The sequence below is a fragment of the Gopherus evgoodei genome, chromosome 3, assembly GCF_007399415.2.
Source record: "Gopherus evgoodei ecotype Sinaloan lineage chromosome 3, rGopEvg1_v1.p, whole genome shotgun sequence".
Classification (NCBI taxonomy): Eukaryota; Metazoa; Chordata; order Testudines; family Testudinidae; genus Gopherus; species Gopherus evgoodei.
The window spans coordinates 75,165,106-75,187,472 of record NC_044324.1 but is presented as its reverse complement, the minus strand read 5'-3'; the positions used below and the strand labels follow the sequence as shown (position 1 = coordinate 75,187,472).

General features: G+C 41.5%; 1 protein-coding gene across 6 annotated transcripts in view; it reads right to left on the bottom strand.

Moving 5' to 3' along the window:
• LOC115648361 (melanocortin-2 receptor accessory protein 2-like) overlaps window positions 1–22,367 on the bottom strand; it is a 169,402-nt gene that overhangs the window by 93,655 nt on the left and 53,380 nt on the right. For all 6 annotated transcript variants that reach the window (XM_030555854.1, XM_030555855.1, XM_030555856.1 and 3 more), the window contains 3 exons: window positions 14,512–14,664; window positions 13,712–13,862; window positions 8,392–8,478 (listed from right to left, as the gene is read on the bottom strand). In XM_030555854.1, coding sequence (XP_030411714.1) covers window positions 8,392–8,478; window positions 13,712–13,862; window positions 14,512–14,664 — 391 coding nt within the window. The remainder of the gene's footprint in view (window positions 1–8,391; window positions 8,479–13,711; window positions 13,863–14,511; window positions 14,665–22,367) is intronic.

The following is a 22,367-nucleotide window of genomic DNA, read 5'->3' as shown; positions in this document are numbered from 1 at the left end:
ACATCTAACTTGTCTAAGTAATTTTTAACTTGTCCTTTTCCTATTTTAGACTCTGACAGTACCTCATTTTCACTGGCATTCATTAAGTTAGATGTCCAATTACTACTAAACTTTTTGATGAAAACAAAACAAAACAAATGTATATAGATATAATGTATCCTCCTGGTTAGCAAAAAGAAGCACCAAATTTAGTTGCAATTCAACATGTTTAGATGGTTACCAACCAATGAGAATCAACTTCTCTTTTGGAAAATAAAGTACAAATGCAAAACAATATTAAAACTGATTAATTAAATCAAGGTTTCTTACCTGCTCATTTAAATCATGGTTAAATTGGTGATATAAATCACTGATTTATAATAAATCCACTCTGATGTATCTTAGAGCTAATGACTTCCATGACATACTTACCTCTTCCATCCCTAAAGGCTGACTGTCAAGACAGTCACTACCTAACAACACAGGATGGGAAAGAAATCTGGGCTAAAACTCTGGCTCCACTTCACAGTAGGACAGTGATTTATCAAACAGGGAGTAGCACCTATTAAGCCAGATGTTTGCCCAAAACCGTGAGTCTCCATGCCAGGAGAAAGGGAAAAGAGCCTTTTAAATAGGAGGCTTAAAACTAGAGTTTTCTTCCAGAACTTGAGGGACAGTCTCAAAGGTGGCAGGCTGTCTGTGAATACTGAATCCTCTCCATGGCTAGGGTGTAAGCTGGGAAACTGTTCAAAGGCAATAGGCAACCTGTATTAGAAAAGGAATTTTATCTAATACAGAAGCGTAAAGCCTGAAGATGCATCCGTTTATTTACTGTATTACTTGTATGTTTGCTCTCCCTCATCATTTCATCTTTGAATCTTTTTCTATTAAATAAACCTTTTGTTTATCTTTAACCCAAGCAGGGTTTGTTATGTAAGTTCTGTGGAGTGTGAGGGCTCAAGTGAACTGATAACTAGGGGGCTAGTTTCACACCTTTGATGGTGACAAACCAGAGGGGGAAAGTCAAAGTGTCTGGTAGTTAAGAACTCCGGAAGGATGGATTGGAGGAGGCTCAGGACTAGAAAGGCTGATGGTGTCATCCTACAGGGAGTAACTAGTCTGATAGAAGCCAGGGTGAGGCCTGTGCTTGTGAGCAGGCTACTGGTGTCAGGGATGTGAGCCACTGTAGCACAGCATTAAGGCATTCCCAGGTTACAAGGCAGGCAGTGACAGAACCCCTCACTTGTCTGGGTGACCCCCCAAATCTCACAGTTACAAGTAGAAATAATAAGTAACATTTTAACTTTGAATTTCCAAGACCTCATTTGTGGGTTTTCTCCCCTCGAAAACTCCCATTCTCAAGGGTTTTCCCTCCCCACCAAAATGAAGTGCCTTAACTCCAGGTTATACTTTTGCCTGAGAATTTCATTAGGTTTGTTTCAACTTTCTAACATTTCATAATTGACAGGATTACTGTTCAAGTTGCAACCTTCATAGCAATCAGTTTATAGGTAGATACCATCCTTGTGAAACTAATCTGCCATTTGTAAACCGATCCATTCTGCAGTTAAAATGCACAAGTTAGTAAAATGTCCATGAAGTGAGCTTTTATTCAACCTTCCATTGTAAGGTTTTCTCAACCTTAACCTGGCAGAAACTAATATATCTCCACAATGATACAATCATAGTATGGAAGTTTGTAAATCAGTTATTCATCAAACTGCTACTTAGTTTTAAAAGGAGTGTATTTTCTATTTAATTCTCAATAGCTATTATAACCAATTACTATGAACATTTAAATTTTAAAAATGAAAGCTACTCAGTGACAAGTTGCCTAAATATTTTGAACATTTAAAGTATGTTTATACTTTTGTAAATTAAAAAGTTTGTTTTAACTTAAATTGGCTTTTACTAATTTATCAATATATTAATTGCTGTTATAATATATATTTAGTATTTCATGATTCACAATAATTTGTATATACAGATAACAACACCTAATGCTGTAAGCCACTTAAACTGAACTTCAGAAGAAAAATCACCCAATCTACCAAAAAATAAAAAATAAAAAAAAATTAAAAAAAAGTATTTCCCCCATGCCCATTCTATACCCTGATCAACCTACTCGGTCAGGAAAAGTTTGCAAAAATAGTCCTTGCATTGTGCATCTTAGAACATACACTTGCAGTAAATGTCATGGCACAACCCTGATCTGCTTAAACTGCAATTCTCCTCCCTGAAAAGATACTGTGAAAATGGCATTGTGAAGTGACTGTCACAACTGTTTCTATAACAAACATGTTTTATAAGTAATGATTTTTCTTATTACCAGCCCTGAAAATTCTGCCTGGTCTCTGACAGACATGCTAGGTTCTTTACATCTCATACACCATATCATTTATAAAGTTCTTCAAGCCATGTTATCCCTTTAACCCCTGTGGAAAGCCACTGCCTTCAAAGGATTTGCACAGGTGTGTAACTAACTGAACAATTCTATTGAAGGTAAATATAGTGGAATAGAATCTGCAATCTGCTGTTCCATAGAGATGTTCTTTTTCAGCGCTAATGAAAGTAGAAGACAGTAAAACACATTTTAGGCACTAAGTAAATACTATTCTGAATATACATGGAGGAAAATGTCACTGTAAAAGTGACACCATATTTGGCATTTTCAAATTAAGAAAAACTTTGCTTGAGTCAAGCTTACTACTACCCTCTCTCCACAAGAATCTACAGCAGATTGTTATGCACATAACATTCTCTAGACCTCAGAATGTTCTAGTCCTAATTAATCAAGAGAACATCAGAACAAAGTAACCCCTTGAAGTTAATGTTCAACTCATTTTTCTGCTACATTAAATCCCATCTCCCACTTTAAAAGTTTAAAGAAACACATCCCTGATGTTTCTTATTTTACACATATTTAATGTTTAATCAAAAAATAAATCAGGGGTAGTCAATTATTTTTTTTGTCAAGGTGAAAATTTCTTCATTAAAGTATAGCCAAGGTCCAGACTCCAGAGAAACACTTTTCACATTGCAATAATGATATAGTAAAAGCTGTTTTATCTGGCACTTTGCCAAGCAGAAAGTTCTATAAACCAGCATTTCTGATCTTCACTGAAATGCCTGTTTACAGTCCAGGTGGTGCGGGGCTGGGGACTTATGGTGCTGGATCCGGGGGCCACTCACCTCAGGTGGCTTCCCGCAAGCGGCAACCTGTCCCAGCTGCTCCTAGGCAGCTCTGCGCCCTGCCTCCACCCGCAGGCGCCATAGCTGAAGCTATTGCATATGCAGTCTTGAAACAGGATTTTATCCATTTAGAGACTGCTGTGACAATCTGCATATGGCAAACAGGTGAGGCAAAGAATGAAACAATTTAGTTCTGTCCAGACCAAAGGCTAGACATTACCTGACTTCTAATGTATGGAGACACTGCTCCTCCAGAGATGAATGTAACTTACTTAAGAACTCAGGTCAATATAAAGCCTGATTCAAAATTAAACTGAGAAACCACTTAAGACAAAAATTTGGGGTGTAGTCACTTTGTCCTTAGAGAACTGTGTGCAAGCAGGCTCTGCCATTACAGCCTGCAAAGCAGACCCTCGTTCTGGATGTTATCGCTACCAGGAATGCAGTCTTCTGACACAAAAGTGGAAAGGGACAAGATGCTAGAGGCTCAAATGGAGGGCCTATTAAAGCCACCAGGACCACGTCAAGAAGAGGACCACAGAGGAACCGGCTTTTGGACCGGACGATGGAGACGGAGAAGAAGCCCTTTTAAGAATCTTCCTGCCATGGTATTGGAGAAGGCTGATCTTCCCTGAACGCGAGGATGAAACACTGATATACCTGCCAGATGCACCCTTAATGAGTTAAGTGTAAATCCCGATGACTGAAGGTGCAGCAAGTACTCCAAAATGTCCTGAATAGAAGCCAGTGTCAGTTGAACTCGAAGGGCTAGTGACCACACTAAAAATCACTTCTGTTTAATTGAATAGGCAATTCTGGTAGAGGGCTTTCTATTGCGGAGTAGGACGTGTTGGAACAGCCACCGAACACCATTCTTTTGCCTCATTCAGCCATCAATCAGTCCCATCATGAGATGTAGAGAACTGAGCATGGGATCCAAGGTGCGGCCATGATTCTGAGTGAGTAGGTCAGGGTGGAGAGGAAATGGTATGGGAGGCTGAACTGACAGTGCGAGAAAGCTGGAGAACCAGCACTGCCTCGATCACATTGAGCAAAGAGAACAAGCTTGGTCCAATCTGTCTTCAGCTTGTGGATGTCCTGTAGAATGACTGGGATTGTGATAAAGGCAAACAGGAGAGCCGACTGCCAGCTTAGATGGGATGTGTCAGACAGGAAGCCCGGATCGAGACCCCCTCAAGAACAGAACAGATGACATTTCCTGTTGTCTCCTGTAGCAAACAGATCAATTGTCTGAATACCCCAAACTGTGAAAATTACCTGAGGGACACTTGTCTTCAGAGACCATTTGTGACTTGGGAAAAATTCCTGCTGAGATGGTCCATGAGATGATTCTGGACCCCAGGGCAAGTGGTCAGCTATCAGAGTAGCAAAGAATCCTGTGGCACCTTATAGACTAATATACGTTTTGGAACATGAGCTTTCGTGGGCGAATACCCACTTCATCAGATGCATGCACAAAAGCTCATGCTCCAAAACGTCTGTTAGTCTATAAGGTGCCACAGGATTCTTTGCTGCTTTTACAGATCCAGACTAACATGGCTACCCCTCTGATAACTATCAGAGCGATACTCTCCTTGATGCAGAACTGCCACAACCTGATTGCCTCCTGACAGACCATGCTGAAGTGTGCTCCCCCTTGCTTCTTCACATAATACACTGTAGTGATATTTTCAGAGTATCTGAACCATTGAGCCCCTGATACAGTCCAGAAGAGCATGACATGCATTGTTGATGGCCTGATATGCAGCAAGGACTCCTACTCTGACCTCAGACCTTGAGCTTCCAGTGATCCAAACTATCAGGGAGGCACCACTGACAACTGAGCCGTTGGCAAAGGGCCAGGCAAAGTGAATGCCCTGGCAAACCTTCTCTAGACTAGTCCACCACTACAAGGAGTCCAAGACCAGTTGAGGAAGACAGACCAATCCGCTCAAGGGATGAAGAGCTGGACACTAAGCTGTCCTGAGCCATATTTGGAGGGAATGAAGATGCAACCTTGCATACTGGACCACCTACATGCAAGTGGAATTGTGGCCCAAGAGCCTCAGACACATCTGAACTGTTGTGGATAGCTGAGACTGCAGATTGAGGCAAAGGTGCTGAAATCGGTTGGTGAGGAGAAACACTTTGTATAAGCTCAAAAGCAGGTCTCTCTCACCAGTAGAAGTTGGTTCAATAAAAGATATTACCTCACTCACCCTGTATCTCTAATATCCTAGGACCGACACAATTACCACAAAAGTGTATACGAAGAAAATATTGACATTTTGCAGGCACAGTGTTCTTTAACACTCCCCTGCCCCTAAATAGAAGGGTTAAGAGGATATATATATATATATACACACACACACACACACAGACACTAAATTTAAGATGAAGAATTGCTAAATGGTAAGATTAAGAGCTTTTAGGTATACTTTAATAATTTATAATTATGGATAGTGAATGAGTTTAGATGAGGTGACATTTAGGCCAAGGCCTCAGCCTAAATCTGCTTGGCAATGCTTGTGGTTTTGTCAGTTCTTCGCCTCTTATATAGATTGGCTGATTAGATTAGAATAATGCTACTTTGACAGGACAAAGTTGATATGTTATGTTGGAAGATTTTAGGTAAAAGGGAAAGTTAATTAGTATAATAAACACACAAACCTGTAATGACAAAAGTCCCCTCTTCTGGGAAAACCCAGGAGCAGGGTGACATGGAAATATAATGAAATGAAAATTATAGACACAACTAAAGATGATTAAATTAAAGTTTGTGTATGTGTATTGTATGGGTTACATAAGACAAATGCTTAACGCTGATTGGAGAAAAGTTAAGGAATAGGTAATGTGGACATGCATGAGAATATAAGCAAAGAAGGGCCCACGCTGGAGGAATACCAGGCCAGAAAGTGAAGGAACTGGCCTGAAGAACCAGACCAGGAATCAGAGGCGGCGATGGCTAGCCTGATATGCAGGAAAACTTCCCAGTGCTCCAGAATGCAGTATCAGGGGACCTCAACCAAATCCATCTTATATGTTTATCATCTGGCATAAATATATGTTCAGACACTGTGACAATAATTCTGTCTGAAATTTTATAAATAAAGGCGAAAACTGATTGAGCCTAAATTGGGTTGTCATAAACAGATTGTTAAGGGTTAATGTCTCTTGTACTTGTAAAGGGTTACAAGCAGGGAACGGGACACCTGACCAGAAGACCAATCAGAAGACAAGATACTTTTAAATTTGGACGGAGGGAAGCTTTTGCGTGTGTTCTTTGTCCGTTGTGTGTTCTTCTCTCGGAGGGTCTGAGAGAGACCAGACATTACTACAGGCTCTCTAGGTTTCTTTTCAAACAGTAAGTAAAAACAGGCGGTTTAGGTTTTCTGATTGTTTTACTCTATTTGCGATTGTGGATCTGGCTGGTTAACTTTTATATGTGTAGTTGCTGGGAATATTTTGATTTGTATTGGTACTGGGGGCGGGGGGGAGAGTCTCTTTCTGATATCTGTAAGCTATAGGACCCTGTAATATTTACATCTTGAAGTTACAGAGATAATTCTTTACTTTTTCCTTCCTTTTATTAGAAGATTTCTTTTTTTTAGAGAACCTGATTGATTTTTTTTTCCCCTTGTTTCCCTTGTGTTATTCCAGGGGACTGGGATACTTACCAGGACGGGCGGGGGGGAGACAGGAAGGGGAGAGATAGAATCTTTCTGTTTTCCTTGAATCTGTTTGCCTCTTTGTGGAAGGGAAGGGAGATGCTTCTCTGTATGGTGATTTAAGAGGTTGGATCAGTATCTCTCAGGATAGTCCAGGGAGGGAAATTCTGGGAGGGGGAAAGGTGGGGGAATGGTTTATTTCTCCTTGTTTTAAGAATCCAAGGGATCTCGGTTCTTGGGGTCCCCAGGGAAGGTTGGGGAGGTCAGAGTGTCCCAAAACACTATATTTTTGGGTGGTGGCAGTGCTATCAGCTCTAAGTTGGTAATTAAGCTTAGAGGATTCAGGTGCTAGTATCTTATTTTCTAAACTCTAAGGTTCAGATCTGAGAAGGAATGCTATGACATGGGTATACTCATAGTTTCCCACCTTACATTCCCAAGATGCAGATTTACTTTTCAAGTTCTAGAAACATCACCAGAACATCTAGTTTAAAATGGAGCAGTGTACAGACATTATTATAAAAGCCATTCTTGAAACATGGTTCATGGAACAGCAGTATTTTGTGGACAACTTACTAGTGATTCATGCCTAGCTGGCGGATCGCATGGTGCTATCTACTGACTTTCAACTGCTCAAAAGCCTAAATTTAAAAAAAAAAAAAAAAAAAAAAAAAAAGCTAAGTATTTGAGCATATGTTTAAGTCTATCCCTACTGAGAAAGACACATATGCATGTTAAACAGCTCATGTTATAAAAGCTAAATTAAGAGGAAAATTTACCAGCGCAAGCTTAAAAACCCATCCCCTCTACTCTTACTGTGGTGGTGGTAAATTGATGATGTCCACTATATTACTTACCCATTTAAAAAAAAGAGTTACTCTCTCCAGATAAGTGGTAAACATGGTAGAATTTATGATTGCTTTATAATTCAAAATACTTCTGCAAAGATCATTTCCCTAGCCTGTTACTTTGACCATGTCAACACCTTCTTTTTGCATTCTTCCACTGGCTCCCTTTTCTTAGTTGCCTAAAACACATACTACTTGTCTTTACTTTCCAGGCATATCCCCATCCTATGATGTCTCACACACTATCAAGATGTCAGCTTCCACCTTCACTTGGTCCATCATGCCAGTCTCCATCACCCACTTGTTACATTTTCAAATAAGCACCTTCGCACTTTCTCCCATGCTGTCCCTCATGCTTGGGAGGCGCTCCCCATAAACATCTGCAAAAACTAGCATATCATCCTCCGAAGTCTTCCATGAAATTCTCCCTGTCCATAATGCCTACAAAAAAAACTTTCACAATGGTTAAACTGCTAGTGAACAGAGACCACTGTCTATCATACTGGCCAGTACTGTCTCATTGTTTCCTTGTACTCCCCTGTCTGTTAATATCCATCGATTGTAAGCTTTCGAGGGACCATCTTTGTTTTGTTTTTGTACAGCACCTAGCATCATGGAGTCCTGGACTCTGATTAGAGCACCTAGGTGCTACAATAATATAAATAAATAATTTATAAATGAAAATCTGTCAAACTATTTAATACCTTTTATCTTTCAGGGCTAACTGCTCCAGCTGGTTTCTCCAAAGTATATCATCTTCTGTTTTGTTGAAGAACATCAACTTCACTGTCCTTAAAAAAACAAAACAGAACACACACAACTTCAATATCAAGCTTTTAACTACATATGAATGTGTAGCAACTATTAAATAGAAAGAAAATACTGCACATCTCCAGAACACATTTAATTATGCAGTTATTTAAGACCTACAGTCTCTTAAGGACAAGAATGGTGAATTTTTTAGGAATTCCACAGGCTTTAGTAACAGGACTATATACCTACCTAAAAGTTGTTCTTTAGTGTCTGAATAGTATATTTTAATAAATGTTATGTAAGTAAAACCCTGAACACCTCTAAATAATTTGAACATTATACACTCCATGTTGTACAGATAAACTTTGAGTTTCAAAATGGTGATAATGGAGTCTGGTTTCATCATTTGCCATTAGCTTTATAAATTACAGTATATTACCTGGTCTTAAGGTAGTCTGGTTTTGAAGATATTTAGGTGAAAACTAGTACTGATGAGACAATAACCCAACAGTCCAACAATGACTTCCCACTGGAACACAGTACCAGTGCATTATGCCCTTCATTTTAAATTGCAGTTTATATAACTTCCGTCATCCCAAATGACCCCAGAACAATTTACAAACTACAGATATATTGAGTGGTCAGATATTATTGTGACGGGCATTACAGAAATAGCAGAGACACAAGAGTCATTTTATCTACCATGAAATGCAGCTATACTTCTGGGTGACTTGCTGCAACAAGATGACGACAGTGATCAAGGCCCTCCAAGTCCTTGTGGTAGATTAGACCTATATAATGCTGCACTGCCTCCTCTCACAGCACTCCAGTTTAGTTTAATCAATACAGTGTATTTAAGCGTCATTTATTTTTACATGAAATTTTACATGGCCCTCAAATTTTAATGTACTACAGATTTTTCTATTGATAAGTAACTGCAACACAGAAGCCATTTGAGGAAGCTGGAGGGGATGGGAGCTGAATAAGGGGCAGAGGCTTTTGGCAACCAGGAAATGGCAAAAGATGGTTTTAGTTTGGGGCATATAAGTATTCAGAAAGCAGCTGAAGTTTCTGACACTGGAGGGATGCACCCCCTCTTTCCCTCCCTTCTGGCCAGGGGCAGAATGATTAAGAGCTTGCCTACATGCAGAATTGCACCCATTTAAATTAAGATACAATTTTAAGACACTTTAGTTAAAATGGTACAAAAGGCTCTGTCGACACTTCAGTCTACCATAGGCTTATTTCAATTTAGCATAAAACCAATTAGGAACAGATTTAAAACTAAAAAAAATCTAAAATAAATTACTAGTCCAGCATGTAGGTAACAAAATCTGTTAAATCCACTCACATTCCATATTTCTTGGCAACTGGATTTTACTAAATAGGTTTAACTAAATTGATGCAAACATATATAGATAGACAAAGTCTATCTGGTGGAGGGATGGAGATTTGAATTCCTATCTAACAACAAGCAATCATTTTAGCTTGCAATTAAAGAGTTAATTTAGACATTTAAGTTCTCATACTCCAGATTTAACATCTCATTGACATGAGTCAGGCAGTTCACACCTATCTCACTCCTATTGTATCAGGTAGCCTGCAGGCTCAGGCAGACATCAGCATTGATTTACATTAGGTTCACATTTATACACTTATCTTTTAAGGTCTAGAGACTTCATTTCTAAAAAAAAATTAAATGCTTACATGATGGAGTAGAATTATGTGGAAGTTTAAAACTAATCTACAATTCAGTGGCAATTTATATGACCATGAAACTGCATCTTCAGAATCTTGATCCTAATCCTTTGCATGTAAAACTAACACCACGCAGCACATTAAAAAATACAATGAAGAAAGGAGAAAGTGGGTAATCTGGGCCAAAAGTATTGTCAAGCTGATTCCCCACTCTGGCACTTTGAATGCAGAAGGTGGGGGCTCGCAAGGATTCTAAAAAATAATATTTGCCACTCCAGGTCTGTATTATACTCCCAAGGTTACAGCTTCTCTCTGACCTTGGATGGGTAGATGCTGCCACCACCCAAGTGCAAACTTCAACCCCCCTTTCGAGAATCCAGGAAGAAGCATTTGGGAATTCCTTCCTTTAGGATACCCTCAAGCCCTTTCACCCCCACCCCTTTCCCTGGGAAAGAGCTGAGAAAGAAAACAAAGGAAATCAGCTGTTGCCACCAGCTAATTAAACATAAGCACAAACCTCTTAGGACACAAAAAACCAAAAACTGAACAAACAAAAAAACCCAATTTTGTTCTTAAAAATGGTAAATTTTATTAAAAACAAAAACAAAAATACATCTGGAACTTAGGCTTTTTGCTAGATCTTAAAAAAAAAATTACAAAAATTAAGCATCAAAATAGCTCTTGAGGTTCAGCTTAAAGATTACAAGTAAAACAAAAACATTTGGGGGTTAGCACAGAGGAGTCCACAAGCCAATAAGAAATAAAAGAAATAATCCTAATAGCGTCTTCCTAGACATTCCCTGATTTACTTACCGGTACATAACTGGGGTTTCAGATAAGCAATTCCAAGGTATGATTTGATGATTTTTCATACCTGGCTTAAAGCTTCCTACAGCGTAGTTCAGCCCTGTTCCTGCTCTGCGTTTCCTCTCTCCGGAGAACAGACAGACAGACAAAAGGGAGTCTTATTTCAATTTTAAAAAGTTCTAGCCTTCCCATTGGCTCTTCTGGCCAGTTACCCACTCAATTCCTTTTACCTATGCATGCAGTCAGACTTTTTAACCCTTTACAGGTAAAGCAAGTAGAGAACAGCTACCAAGAGGGATTTTATAGCTAAGTGGCTAGCTGGGTGACCACAAAAGAAAGCTTCCCCCACCCTTTCACTTATCACAGGTACTCTTGGGGCTTCCCTATGTAGGGAAATTACTTCAGAATAAGATAGGGTGTGAATTTAAAGTGCTAGAGTTATTCCAGAATAAAAGTGTGTCCAAAGAGGGAGTTATTCCGTTATGCCAGTTAATTTCCCCATGTAGACAAGCCCATAAGAAAGAGGATCTTTATTGTCTCCTTTGCATATATGCAGCCTTAAAAATTCTGCATTGTGCAATATTTCATATTCTCTGTTGCAGCTAGGGCATACTTCACATTTCTGGGAAACCTCTCTTTCCAATACTGACTGAAGCCAAACCTAACTTAAGCAGAGACGATCTACTGTAACAGCAAGCTCATTTTCTGCTTCCGGGAAAAAAGGAAACTGTTCTTGTGTCACATCTACTTCATCACTGGAGTTAAATGGAGAAGGGAAGAGTTCCAAGAATTCTAGATGCCACACAATTCAAAAGAGGGTTTCAATGGTATATAGGGTTTTGGGAAATAGCCAGCTAGGGGACAAAAAAGAGATTTTAGAAATAATTTTTAGGCTAGTTGAGTGGTTGGCACAAAACAAACTAGGTTCAATATAAAACCCCAGATCTCAACTTCTTTGGAAATGAAGAAAATTAAATTTGTTACAATAATTAAGCACTGTCAAACGTGTTGATGCTGCATCCCACTTTAGCATCTGCTACTTTGGCCAGTAATTACTGAAAACCTTCCTGGACAATGAGGGCTTCTGGCAGAGGAAAGAGCTTGGGAACAAATGCTATTGTGCTCCCTGGTTGGTAAGGCATTGGGAATGCTAACTCCTGCCACAATACTTCTCAGTACTTGTAAGTGATTGCAAATGGGGAAACATGCTAGGATTCAATTCTGGGAAGGATATCAAACACTAGCTAACCTGTCTTAGAGGCATCATTCTCCAGTGGTGTTATTTCTGAAAATAATCAGTGGAGTATGTAGTGGTCTTACTGGTAGTCAAACTGCAAAATACTTTGATGTCAAAGGACAAAATAAGATAGAAGTTGCCAGACTCTTAATTAGGTCCTAAGTGCATTTCTAGAATATAACCTTTAGGACTGTGATAATATTCACTTGGAAAGATAAAGCGTTTTTAGTTTTACTGCAAGTCCTGATTTTCTACCACCTTCTCTCTTTCTAAAAAACAGTCAGTCTTTTTTTACTCTCACCTGTGAGAAATCAGCATCAAATAATTAAATCTGCAACTTCCTTCAAATCTAACAGCCACAATTCTACAAAGGCTTTTTTGGCAATTCATTGTATCATTGTCAAATACATTACAGTATGTTGTACAGCTAAACTGTCAGAGCTAAAGGTATTTTTCTCTGTTATATTAAAAGAAAGATATCTGAACATAAGAAAATCTGGGGACCAAAGATGGAGCTATTTAACATGGACATTTTTAGAACACAATATAGTGGAAAAATGTGTTATTAATGTAATTTGGTTTTATATTACACATCCTGTGTCACAGTCCACACAATAAAAAATATAAAAATTAAAAGCACCACTCTTGCCACTTTTAGAAAAGAAAGTGGGGTTTCCAGAAATATGAAGGACAGGTAATAAGGAGCCAATTGTGGTCAGAACCATCAAGTTTAAGTAGATTGTTTGAAATACACATGGCCCACCACCAATTTAAATACCAATGGTATCAACTTAAAGTCAATCCAGCATTTTATAGGCATTCCTTATAAAAGCCAGAAGACAAGTAGAAAATAATCAGTCACTCAAATCAGCGAGAGAACATGTTGCTGCCTTCTGAACAAGACAATAGAAGCCCTGTTGAGAACACCACAATAAGCGACTCTGGATTCCTTTAGCAAGTTCACAGCATAAATAAGAGAAGAGCCTGTGCATGCAAAATAGTTTTCACAATATGTATGAAACATGGCCTTCTATGGAAAGGATAAAGTCAAAAGTAATGCCAGGATTCTTCACTGTCAGTGGACTTGCTGAGCAGTAGTGAATAAGCAGGGAATGCAAAAGAATCATAGCACCTCCATAACCACCTTTACCCTCCAACAAGGCCTTGTTTTCTCAGAATTAAGGATAAGGTATCCCCAACACACCTAACTAGCAGTACTACCCAAATGTTCTTCCAGATAACTAAGATGCTGATCTTTCGGATTCCACTGGGCAAGAGACAGTTATATACCATCTGCTACCAATGAGAAACACCAGCAGTATACAGTCACCATCGATGCTTGAGCTCCCAAAGTCCACAGATAAGGGGAAAATTTCCCTGAAACAGACCAGGCTTTACAGTACACCAAGGCACAATGCTTCCTAATGCATTTTCTGTTATTCCTATTGAACTGATTTCAGTCATTTACCCTCTACTTCCTCATTAAAAATTAATCTCTTTGGTGCCTAAGCCATAAGGAGTATACTAACCTCAGACTACAAACATTAGTCAGAACATAGTTCAGTAGTTTAACCATTGGTGTGAAGCCTGTGCCTGCTGCCAATAAAAAGAGATCTTCTAAAGTCTGAACTTGCAACTTCTTGAAGCTACCTTCAGAATTGCTCACGGAAATATAGTCTCCTATATAACAAAAACAGAACAGTAAACGTTACTGAAGTGGAAGTCACAATATTGGTGATCTAATCTATACAAACTCTTATGCTGCCCTCATCACTGTAGAATCTGAGCATTTTCAAGAACAGCACTGACATGACTAATATCTGTCACATGTGGTTCATTTTCTCTCATTCGGTCACCAAAGAAAAACTGGATGTGCAATATAATGTTTTGGTAGGGTGTTTGGGGTTTTTTTGGTATAAATACACACAGAGCCATGGTTTAAATTAGTGATGACAAAGTCAAAAGTGTGTCTTCCACTTGGAGCAACAGGCACTGAGGTTTGTGCTAACATTAATCACACAAAAACAAACCTGTTTTTTTTCCAAGTAGCAGAGGAACTGTAAATAATGTACATAGAAAGAAACTTTACAATAAGCTAGCTATAACTATGTAGGGAAAACTCTGGAAGTGTAGACCCCCAATGTGAATATTTTACAGTACACAGTTCCTAACAAAACTACGTAGGATATGGCTAAAGGAATAAGGTTTCAAATATTAAATGTAACAAGGGCACAAAGGAGAAAACATACATATGTAAGTGAGTACCAACTTCAACAGCCTGTCGTGGGAAACATACACATACAATGATTTAGTGCAAGAAAACACTTACCAATTTGCAGGTGGTCAAGTTCTGGTGTGAAAAGTCCATTGGGATAAATTTTGATCATTAAAATTAGGTGTGTTCTATCATGGTGAGATGGTTCTTTGAAATCAGATTTCAAAGAAAAAGATACAGGTGTATATGGCTTCACTATCTCAGTACCTATGCAAACAGAAGAAAAGCACAAAATGAAACTTCTATTACAAAAGAAGACTCATATCAAGTGATTTTAATGTGATCATATTCATTAAGCAGCCTGTCTACTATAATTTCTCAGCAGCTGTTTCAAATTTTTAATTTTTTTTTAATAAGACAGGTTTTAGCATTAAACATAAACAAAAGTAAACGCAACCAAGTGCTATTTCAGATTTATATGAACTTATAATAAGACAATTACTAAATCAGCTAATTTACTAACTCCAGCTAAGGACTAAGCCTACTACCCAGGGTAAAATGTGTTAATGTAGCTGCATCCCCACTCAGAGCTTTTCCATCCTATTTCAAAAAATTACTTTATGCCAAAAATAAAACACATAAATAAAAAATAAATAAACCCACAACCCAAACAAAAAAAAAAATCCTTTATCTTAACACAAAGCACCACACACACGCACTCTTTGAGATGCGTCCCTATGGATGCTATACCTCAGATGCACATTTGTCTCTCATGCCCTTGGTTGGAGATTTCTAGCTAGCATTTCCTGTTCAGCCTTCACACATGCCCTATTCCTCCTCATGGCAGACACCGAGGTTATACATGGATGTGCAGGCAAACCTCCCTCAGTTCTTCTCTACTAAGTAAGAAAATCCTCTAAGGAACAACCAAAGCAGAGGGAAAGGAGGGCAGTAGTAGAGCACCCATAGGGACCTACATCTTGAAGAACTACAGTTACTGCACAAGGCAACGTTTCCTCCGTTTTGAACAGCATCCCTATTAGTACACTGTACACCAGCGTACATGTCAAGGTAGCAGGTTACAGAAGTTGTTCCTGATGTTATGTGGGAAGAAACTGAATAATCAGTTCGTAACATAAAAAGAGAGGGAAGAGTCTGGGAGTGGACAATGTTTGGCCAGAGTGTAGCAAAGCAGGGGAAGACACACTCTTCAAAGCATTGGTGCAACGGTTCACCATCTACATCAATAACAAGCGTGTTCCAGAGGCATGGAAGAAATCGAAAACAAAACTACTGATGAAAAAAGGCTCAGTTCTTCTGGAATGCAACTACCATCCAACCACACTTCTCTCACTAGTGTATAAAGTCTTCACCCGCGTCATACTCAGATTATGAAGGATCTTGAAATGCATGAAAGCAGAGAACAAGCTGGTTTCCACTCAGGGTATTCAATAATTTATCACATCCACTCAGTTTGTATGCCTTGCATTTTTTGATGAACTGCCAAAGTACCATTGTGTATTGCATTTGACAACTACAAAAAGGCACTTGACTACGTGGAGATTAATGCTGTACTCAACGCACTCAATGAAATCAGAATTGACCTCAGGTACATCAATCTGCTCGAAGAAATTAACCGCAATTGCTCGGAGATAACATTATTCAATGTCTCCTGCATTATTACTATAGCAAAGGAGTTAGACAAGGCGACAATCTCACCAAAGCTGTTTGCAGCAGGACTGGAGTCACTGTTTAAGAAATTTGAACTGGGAAGAAGGAATCAGAATTGATGGAGAAGAGTTAACACGTCTTCTCTTTGCTGATGATTGTGTACTACTGGCAAAGGACACAGCAGAACTGGAGAACAAATTGCTGCAACTGCAAACACTTTCGTATGATATCAGGTTGGAAGAGAACATGTTGAAGATGAAGTGGATGTGGAATGATAATTGTGCAGAAGGAATCATCACTGTAAATGAGAAAGAAATCGAGGCGGTCAACAAATACTTTTATCTGGGTCAGCAGCTGAGCAGAGACAACTCATTTGAAGGCGAATGTAGGAGGAGGTAAAAGGCGGGGTGGGCAAGTTTCAACAAAATAAAGGCATCTCTAACAGATGATGAACTGCCCATGAAAAAAAGGAAAGAACTGTTTAACTTCACTGTTCTGCCAGCAATGATATATGGAGGAGAAAGCTGGTCAATGGTGAAAGCAGAGGAAGAAAAATTCACCAAAGAACAATCACCCAGAGAATAATGGAAAGGCGAATATATAAGATATAGCTCCGTGATCATATACCAAATGAGGAGATCAGAAGGCATACAGAGGTGACCAATGTAGTGCAGGAAATATATGATGCAAAGCAAAGATGGGCAGATCATGTAGTCCGCAGGCAAGACAATAGGTGGACAACCCGCATCAGTGACTGGATCCCCAGAGATCACAAGCGACGACCGCTGGGCAGACCAAAAATGCACTGGGTTAATCCCATGACAAAATTCTTTGGCCATAAATAGAAAGAATGCAACAAAAGAGAATGGTGTGGCATCGACTTGCATTCGTGGAGGGACAGATGAGGATAAGCCAGACAAAGGTGATCCCTATGAGTGATCCATTTCAGGTGATTTCTGAGCAGTATCCCCAGGAGGAGGGAGCTTCAAAACAGGATCCACCACTGAAAATAGTTCTGCAGAGCCAAGTGCTGCTTCGGATCGAACAGCATGGAGGAGGGGGGCGTAATTAGTTGAAAACATGTAGAGCTGCTACCTGGGCCTCAATCCATATATTTCAGAAACCAGGATATTCTTCAAAAATGCAGTAGATGTCACTTGAGTTCATTCTCACCCCCTGGGGCAGGCTGAGCACCTGTAGACTTATAACAGGTACAGATACAACCTGATACCCATCTTGGAAGTCTTTGAATAGAAATACGGGCTTCCTTTAGACCTATCCACAAAAGATATGAACAACCTAGGCAATCTCCTTAACTACTTAGTTGTATCCAAGTAGAAGGCTAAGGCCCTTCCTAAAATGAAGGGCATGAAAGTGGGATTCTTGCTGAGAATTGTGAGGCTTTTGGAAAGAATATCAGTAGATGGATAGACTGGTTAAGATGAAAATCCGACGCAACCTTGGGTGGGAACCTGGGAGGTATACATAAAGAAACCTTCTCCCCAAAGAACATGATGAAAGAGGAATCTGCCATGTGAGCTCAAATTTCCTTGACCCTACAGGCCAACATGACAGCAACTAAGAAGGTCGTCTTCATAAACAAATGAAGAAGGGAGCAGGTAACCACTCCTTCAAACAAATATCTCGTGAGGTGGCTGAGGACTGGACTGAGGTCCCAGGATGGAGTGGGGTGTCTAAAATGGGAAAATAGTTTACTCGGACTCGTCATAAATCTGGACAATATTGGGTGACCAAAAATAGAGATTCCCTCAACTGGAGGATGGAAGCCAAGTGTACCGTGACTGAGCTGATGGATAACATGGATGTCTTCCAATCCAGGGCATAATTCAGGATAAGGGAAAGGGGACCCAATTCAGGTAGGAGGTACTGACAACCACATCAGTCCGCAAATCTTTTTTAATTCTTCAAGTTAGTAGTGCAGGTTGGGGGTTTTCCTACTGTGTAATATAACACTTGCTGAACCTTCATGGAGCAGAAAACCTCTGTTACCAAGAACCATCCATAAGCCATGCTCTGAGATGGAGACCTGCCAGGCTGTGGTAAAGCACACTACATACATCTGAGACAGGGGATGAGGAAAGGTAGGGAGCTTGACTAGCAGTTATACACAGAGCTAAATCTGGAAAGGGTACCAAGCTTATCTCAGCCAGGTAGGTACTATGAGAAAAACTCTAGCCTTGACCTGCCTGATCTGATCACCCTTAAAATTAGAGATGTCAGGGGAAAGACACAAAACATCTTCCAAGGTAGATGAGAGGCACCCTTAGGCAGAGCTGACCCAAATGCTCCCTTGAATAAAGACAATGATACTTCCTGGTTTTGGAAGAGATGAAAAGATCTCTCTCTGGCCATCCCCATCTCTGGAATACGTTCAGCTCCTATTCACAATCATGGGAAAAAATTGTCTGTCAAGGGCATCTGCAGTGGTGTTCCAGATGCCTGGAACGTAGGCTCCTGAACTTTGGATGTGGTTGGCTATGCACCAGTTCCAGTTTTACAGCTTTGACGCACAAGGAAGGGGATTTTGCTCCTCCCTCCTTGTTGACGGAAAACATGCAGAACAAATTGTCCATCATGACCCTGATTGCTTTGCCCTGATGAAGGGCAGGAAATGAATGCAAGCATTTCTGACTGCCCTGAGCTCCAACAGGTTGGTTTGGAGACTGGTTTGTGGGCCATCCATCTGCCTTGAACTGCCAGGGTACTGAGGTGGACACCCCTGCCTAACAGGGATATTTCAGTTGTTAGAGTCACTAACAGGTCTGGGAGACACCATCACAGATATGGAGTTGCTGTGTTCACAGTTCAGGGAATTCTTTACATGCAAGGGGACCCACTGCCTGTCCATCCAAGACATCCCTGGTCAGAGAATAGGCAGTTCTCAACAAACCTGGGAAGCCGCAGAGGTGTAACCCTGCATGACTGGTCACAAAGTTACACGCTGCCATATGGCCAAGGAGTTGAAGCCAGGTCGTTATTGATGTCTGAGAGTTTCCCTGAATAGTCTCTCAGTCCGGACAGTCACAAATCTGTCAAAGGGAGGAAAGCTCCAGCTGTCACCGAGGGTATGTCTATATCTACAATTTTGCAGTGCTGGTTGTTACAGCTGTATTAGTACAGCTGTATAGGGCCAGCGCTGCAGAGTGGCCACACTTACAGCAACCAGCGCTGCAAGTGGTGTTAGATGTGGCCACACTGCAGCGCTGTTGGGCGGCTTCAAGGGGGGTTCAGGGAACGCGAGAGCAAACCGGGGAAGGAGACCAGCTTCGCCGCGGTTTGCTCTCGCGTTCCCCGAACCCCCCTGCAAACCGCAGGGAAGGAGACCTGCTTGCACGGGGGTTCGGGGAACGCGAGAGCAAACCGGGGAAGGAGACCAGCTTAGCCGCGGTTTGCTCTCGCGTTCCCCGAACCCCCCTGCAAACCACGAGGAAGGAGACCTGCTTGCACGGGGGTGCGGGGAACGCGAGAGCAAACCGGGGAAGGAGACCAGCTTCGCCGCGGTTTGCTCTCGCGTTTCCCGAACCCCCCTGCAAACCGCAGGGAAGGAGACCTGCTTGCACGGGGGTTCCGGGAACGCGAGAGCAAACCGGGGAAGGAGACCTGCTTGATTACCAGAGGCTTCCTCAGGTATGCTGGGATACCTGCTTATTCCACGGAGGTCAAGAAAAGCGCTGGTAAGTGTCTACACTTGATTACCAGCGCTGGATCACCAGCGCTGGATCCTCTACACCCGAGACAAAACGGGAGTACGGCCAGCGCTGCAAACAGGGAGTTGCAGCGCTGGTGATGCCCTGCAGATGTGTACACCTCCTAAGTTGCAGCGCTGTAACCCCCTCACCAGCGCTGCAACTTTGTGATGTAGACAAGCCCTGAGTACAATAAACTGAATTCCTTGCATTGGTACTAATGTGGATTTCTTTAATGTTCAGCCGTAGGCCCAACTCTCAGAGCAAGAGCCTTCTGATTGGATGACTACACTCCCTTGAAAGAGCAGCCTTTGAGAAGCTTATCATTGAGGTAAGGGAAAATGAGAATCACTTCCTGCTGAAGATAAGCCACCACTATGGCTAGAAACTTCAGGAACACCTTGGAACCAAAGACAGACCAAAGAGGAACACTCTGTACTGGAAATTATCTTGGCCCATAGCAAATCATAGGTATTTCCTGTGCAATCAGTGTACGGCTATATGGAAGTAAGTGTCTTGTAGGCCGAGGAACAAAAATCAATCCTTTTCCTCTAGTGTAGGAATTACAGCTGCCTGACAAAGTTCCTCCTCTACTTTGATGGGTCCTGCGCTTATTTCGGGTTTGCTCGCCTCAGAGATTCACTATGTGGGTCAGGAAACAGCTCAGAGACTTTCCTCTCTGGTAGAAGCCACAGCCCAGGTCAATTCCTCCTGTGTCTGACCAGGAGTTGGGAGGTTTGGGGGGAACCCGGGCCCGCCCTCTACTCCGGGTTCCAGCCCAGGGCTCTGTGGACTGCCGCTGTCTATAGTGCCTCCTGGTATAGCTGCGCTACAACTTCCTGGGCTACTTCCCCATGGCCTCCTCCCAACACCTTCTTATTCCTCACCACAGGACCCTTCTCCTGGTGTCTGATATTGCTTGTACTCCTCAGTCTTCTAGTCTTCTCACTCTCAGCTCCTAGTGCCTCTTACTCCCAGCTCTTCGCATGCACACTACAAACTGAAGCGAGGTCCTTTTTAACTCAGGTGCCCTGATGAGACAGCCTGTCCTAAATGATTCAAGCAGTTTCTTCTTAATTGGCTCCAGGTGTCCTAATTAGCCTGCCTGCCTGCCTTAGTTGGTTCCAGCAAGTTCCTGCTTGTTCTGGAACTGCCCTTGTTACCTTACCCAGGGAAAAGGGATCCACTTAATCTGGGACTAATATATCTGCCCCCTCACCAGCGCTGCAACTTTGTGATGTAGACAAGCCCTGAGTACAATAAACTGAATTCCTTGCATTGGTACTAATGTGGATTTCTTTAATGTTCAGCCGTAGGCCCAACTCTCAGAGCAAGAGCCTTCTGATTGGATGACTACACTCCCTTGAAAGAGCAGCCTTTGAGAAGCTTATCATTGAGGTAAGGGAAAATGAGAATCACTTCCTGCTGAAGATAAGCCACCACTATGGCTAGAAACTTCAGGAACACCTTGGAACCAAAGACAGACCAAAGAGGAACACTCTGTACTGGAAATTATCTTGGCCCATAGCAAATCATAGGTATTTCCTGTGCAATCAGTGTACGGCTATATGGAAGTAAGTGTCTTGTAGGCCGAGGAACAAAAATCAATCCTTTTCCTCTAGTGTAGGAATTACAGCTGCCTGACAAAGTTCCTCCTCTACTTTGATGGGTCCTGCGCTTATTTCGGGTTTGCTCGCCTCAGAGATTCACTATGTGGGTCAGGAAACAGCTCAGAGACTTTCCTCTCTGGTAGAAGCCACAGCCCAGGTCAATTCCTCCTGTGTCTGACCAGGAGTTGGGAGGTTTGGGGGGAACCCGGGCCCGCCCTCTACTCCGGGTTCCAGCCCAGGGCTCTGTGGACTGCCGCTGTCTATAGTGCCTCCTGGTATAGCTGCGCTACAACTTCCTGGGCTACTTCCCCATGGCCTCCTCCCAACACCTTCTTATTCCTCACCACAGGACCCTTCTCCTGGTGTCTGATATTGCTTGTACTCCTCAGTCTTCTAGTCTTCTCACTCTCAGCTCCTAGTGCCTCTTACTCCCAGCTCTTCGCATGCACACTACAAACTGAAGCGAGGTCCTTTTTAACTCAGGTGCCCTGATGAGACAGCCTGTCCTAAATGATTCAAGCAGTTTCTTCTTAATTGGCTCCAGGTGTCCTAATTAGCCTGCCTGCCTGCCTTAGTTGGTTCCAGCAAGTTCCTGCTTGTTCTGGAACTGCCCTTGTTACCTTACCCAGGGAAAAGGGATCTACTTAATCTGGGACTAATATATCTGCCTTCTAACACTCTCCTGTACCCATCTGTCCTGACTGTCACACAAGCTGCTAGAGTCACCATCCTGAAGTTTTGAGGCTTCATGAACTTGTTCAGCTATCTCAGATCAGCCTCCAACCTCGGTCCTATTTTGGTGGTAGGAAGTATATTGTTTAGAACTCCCTGTCATAGCATGGAGAAGGAACCAGCTCTATCGCTCCTAGCTGGAGAAGACAGTCCACCTCCTGTCTTAGAAGAAGTTTGTGAGAGATAGGCCTGAAGAGAGGTGGGGAAACGGTCAAAACCTGGATGGTGCAGTCCGATGTTATGATCTCTA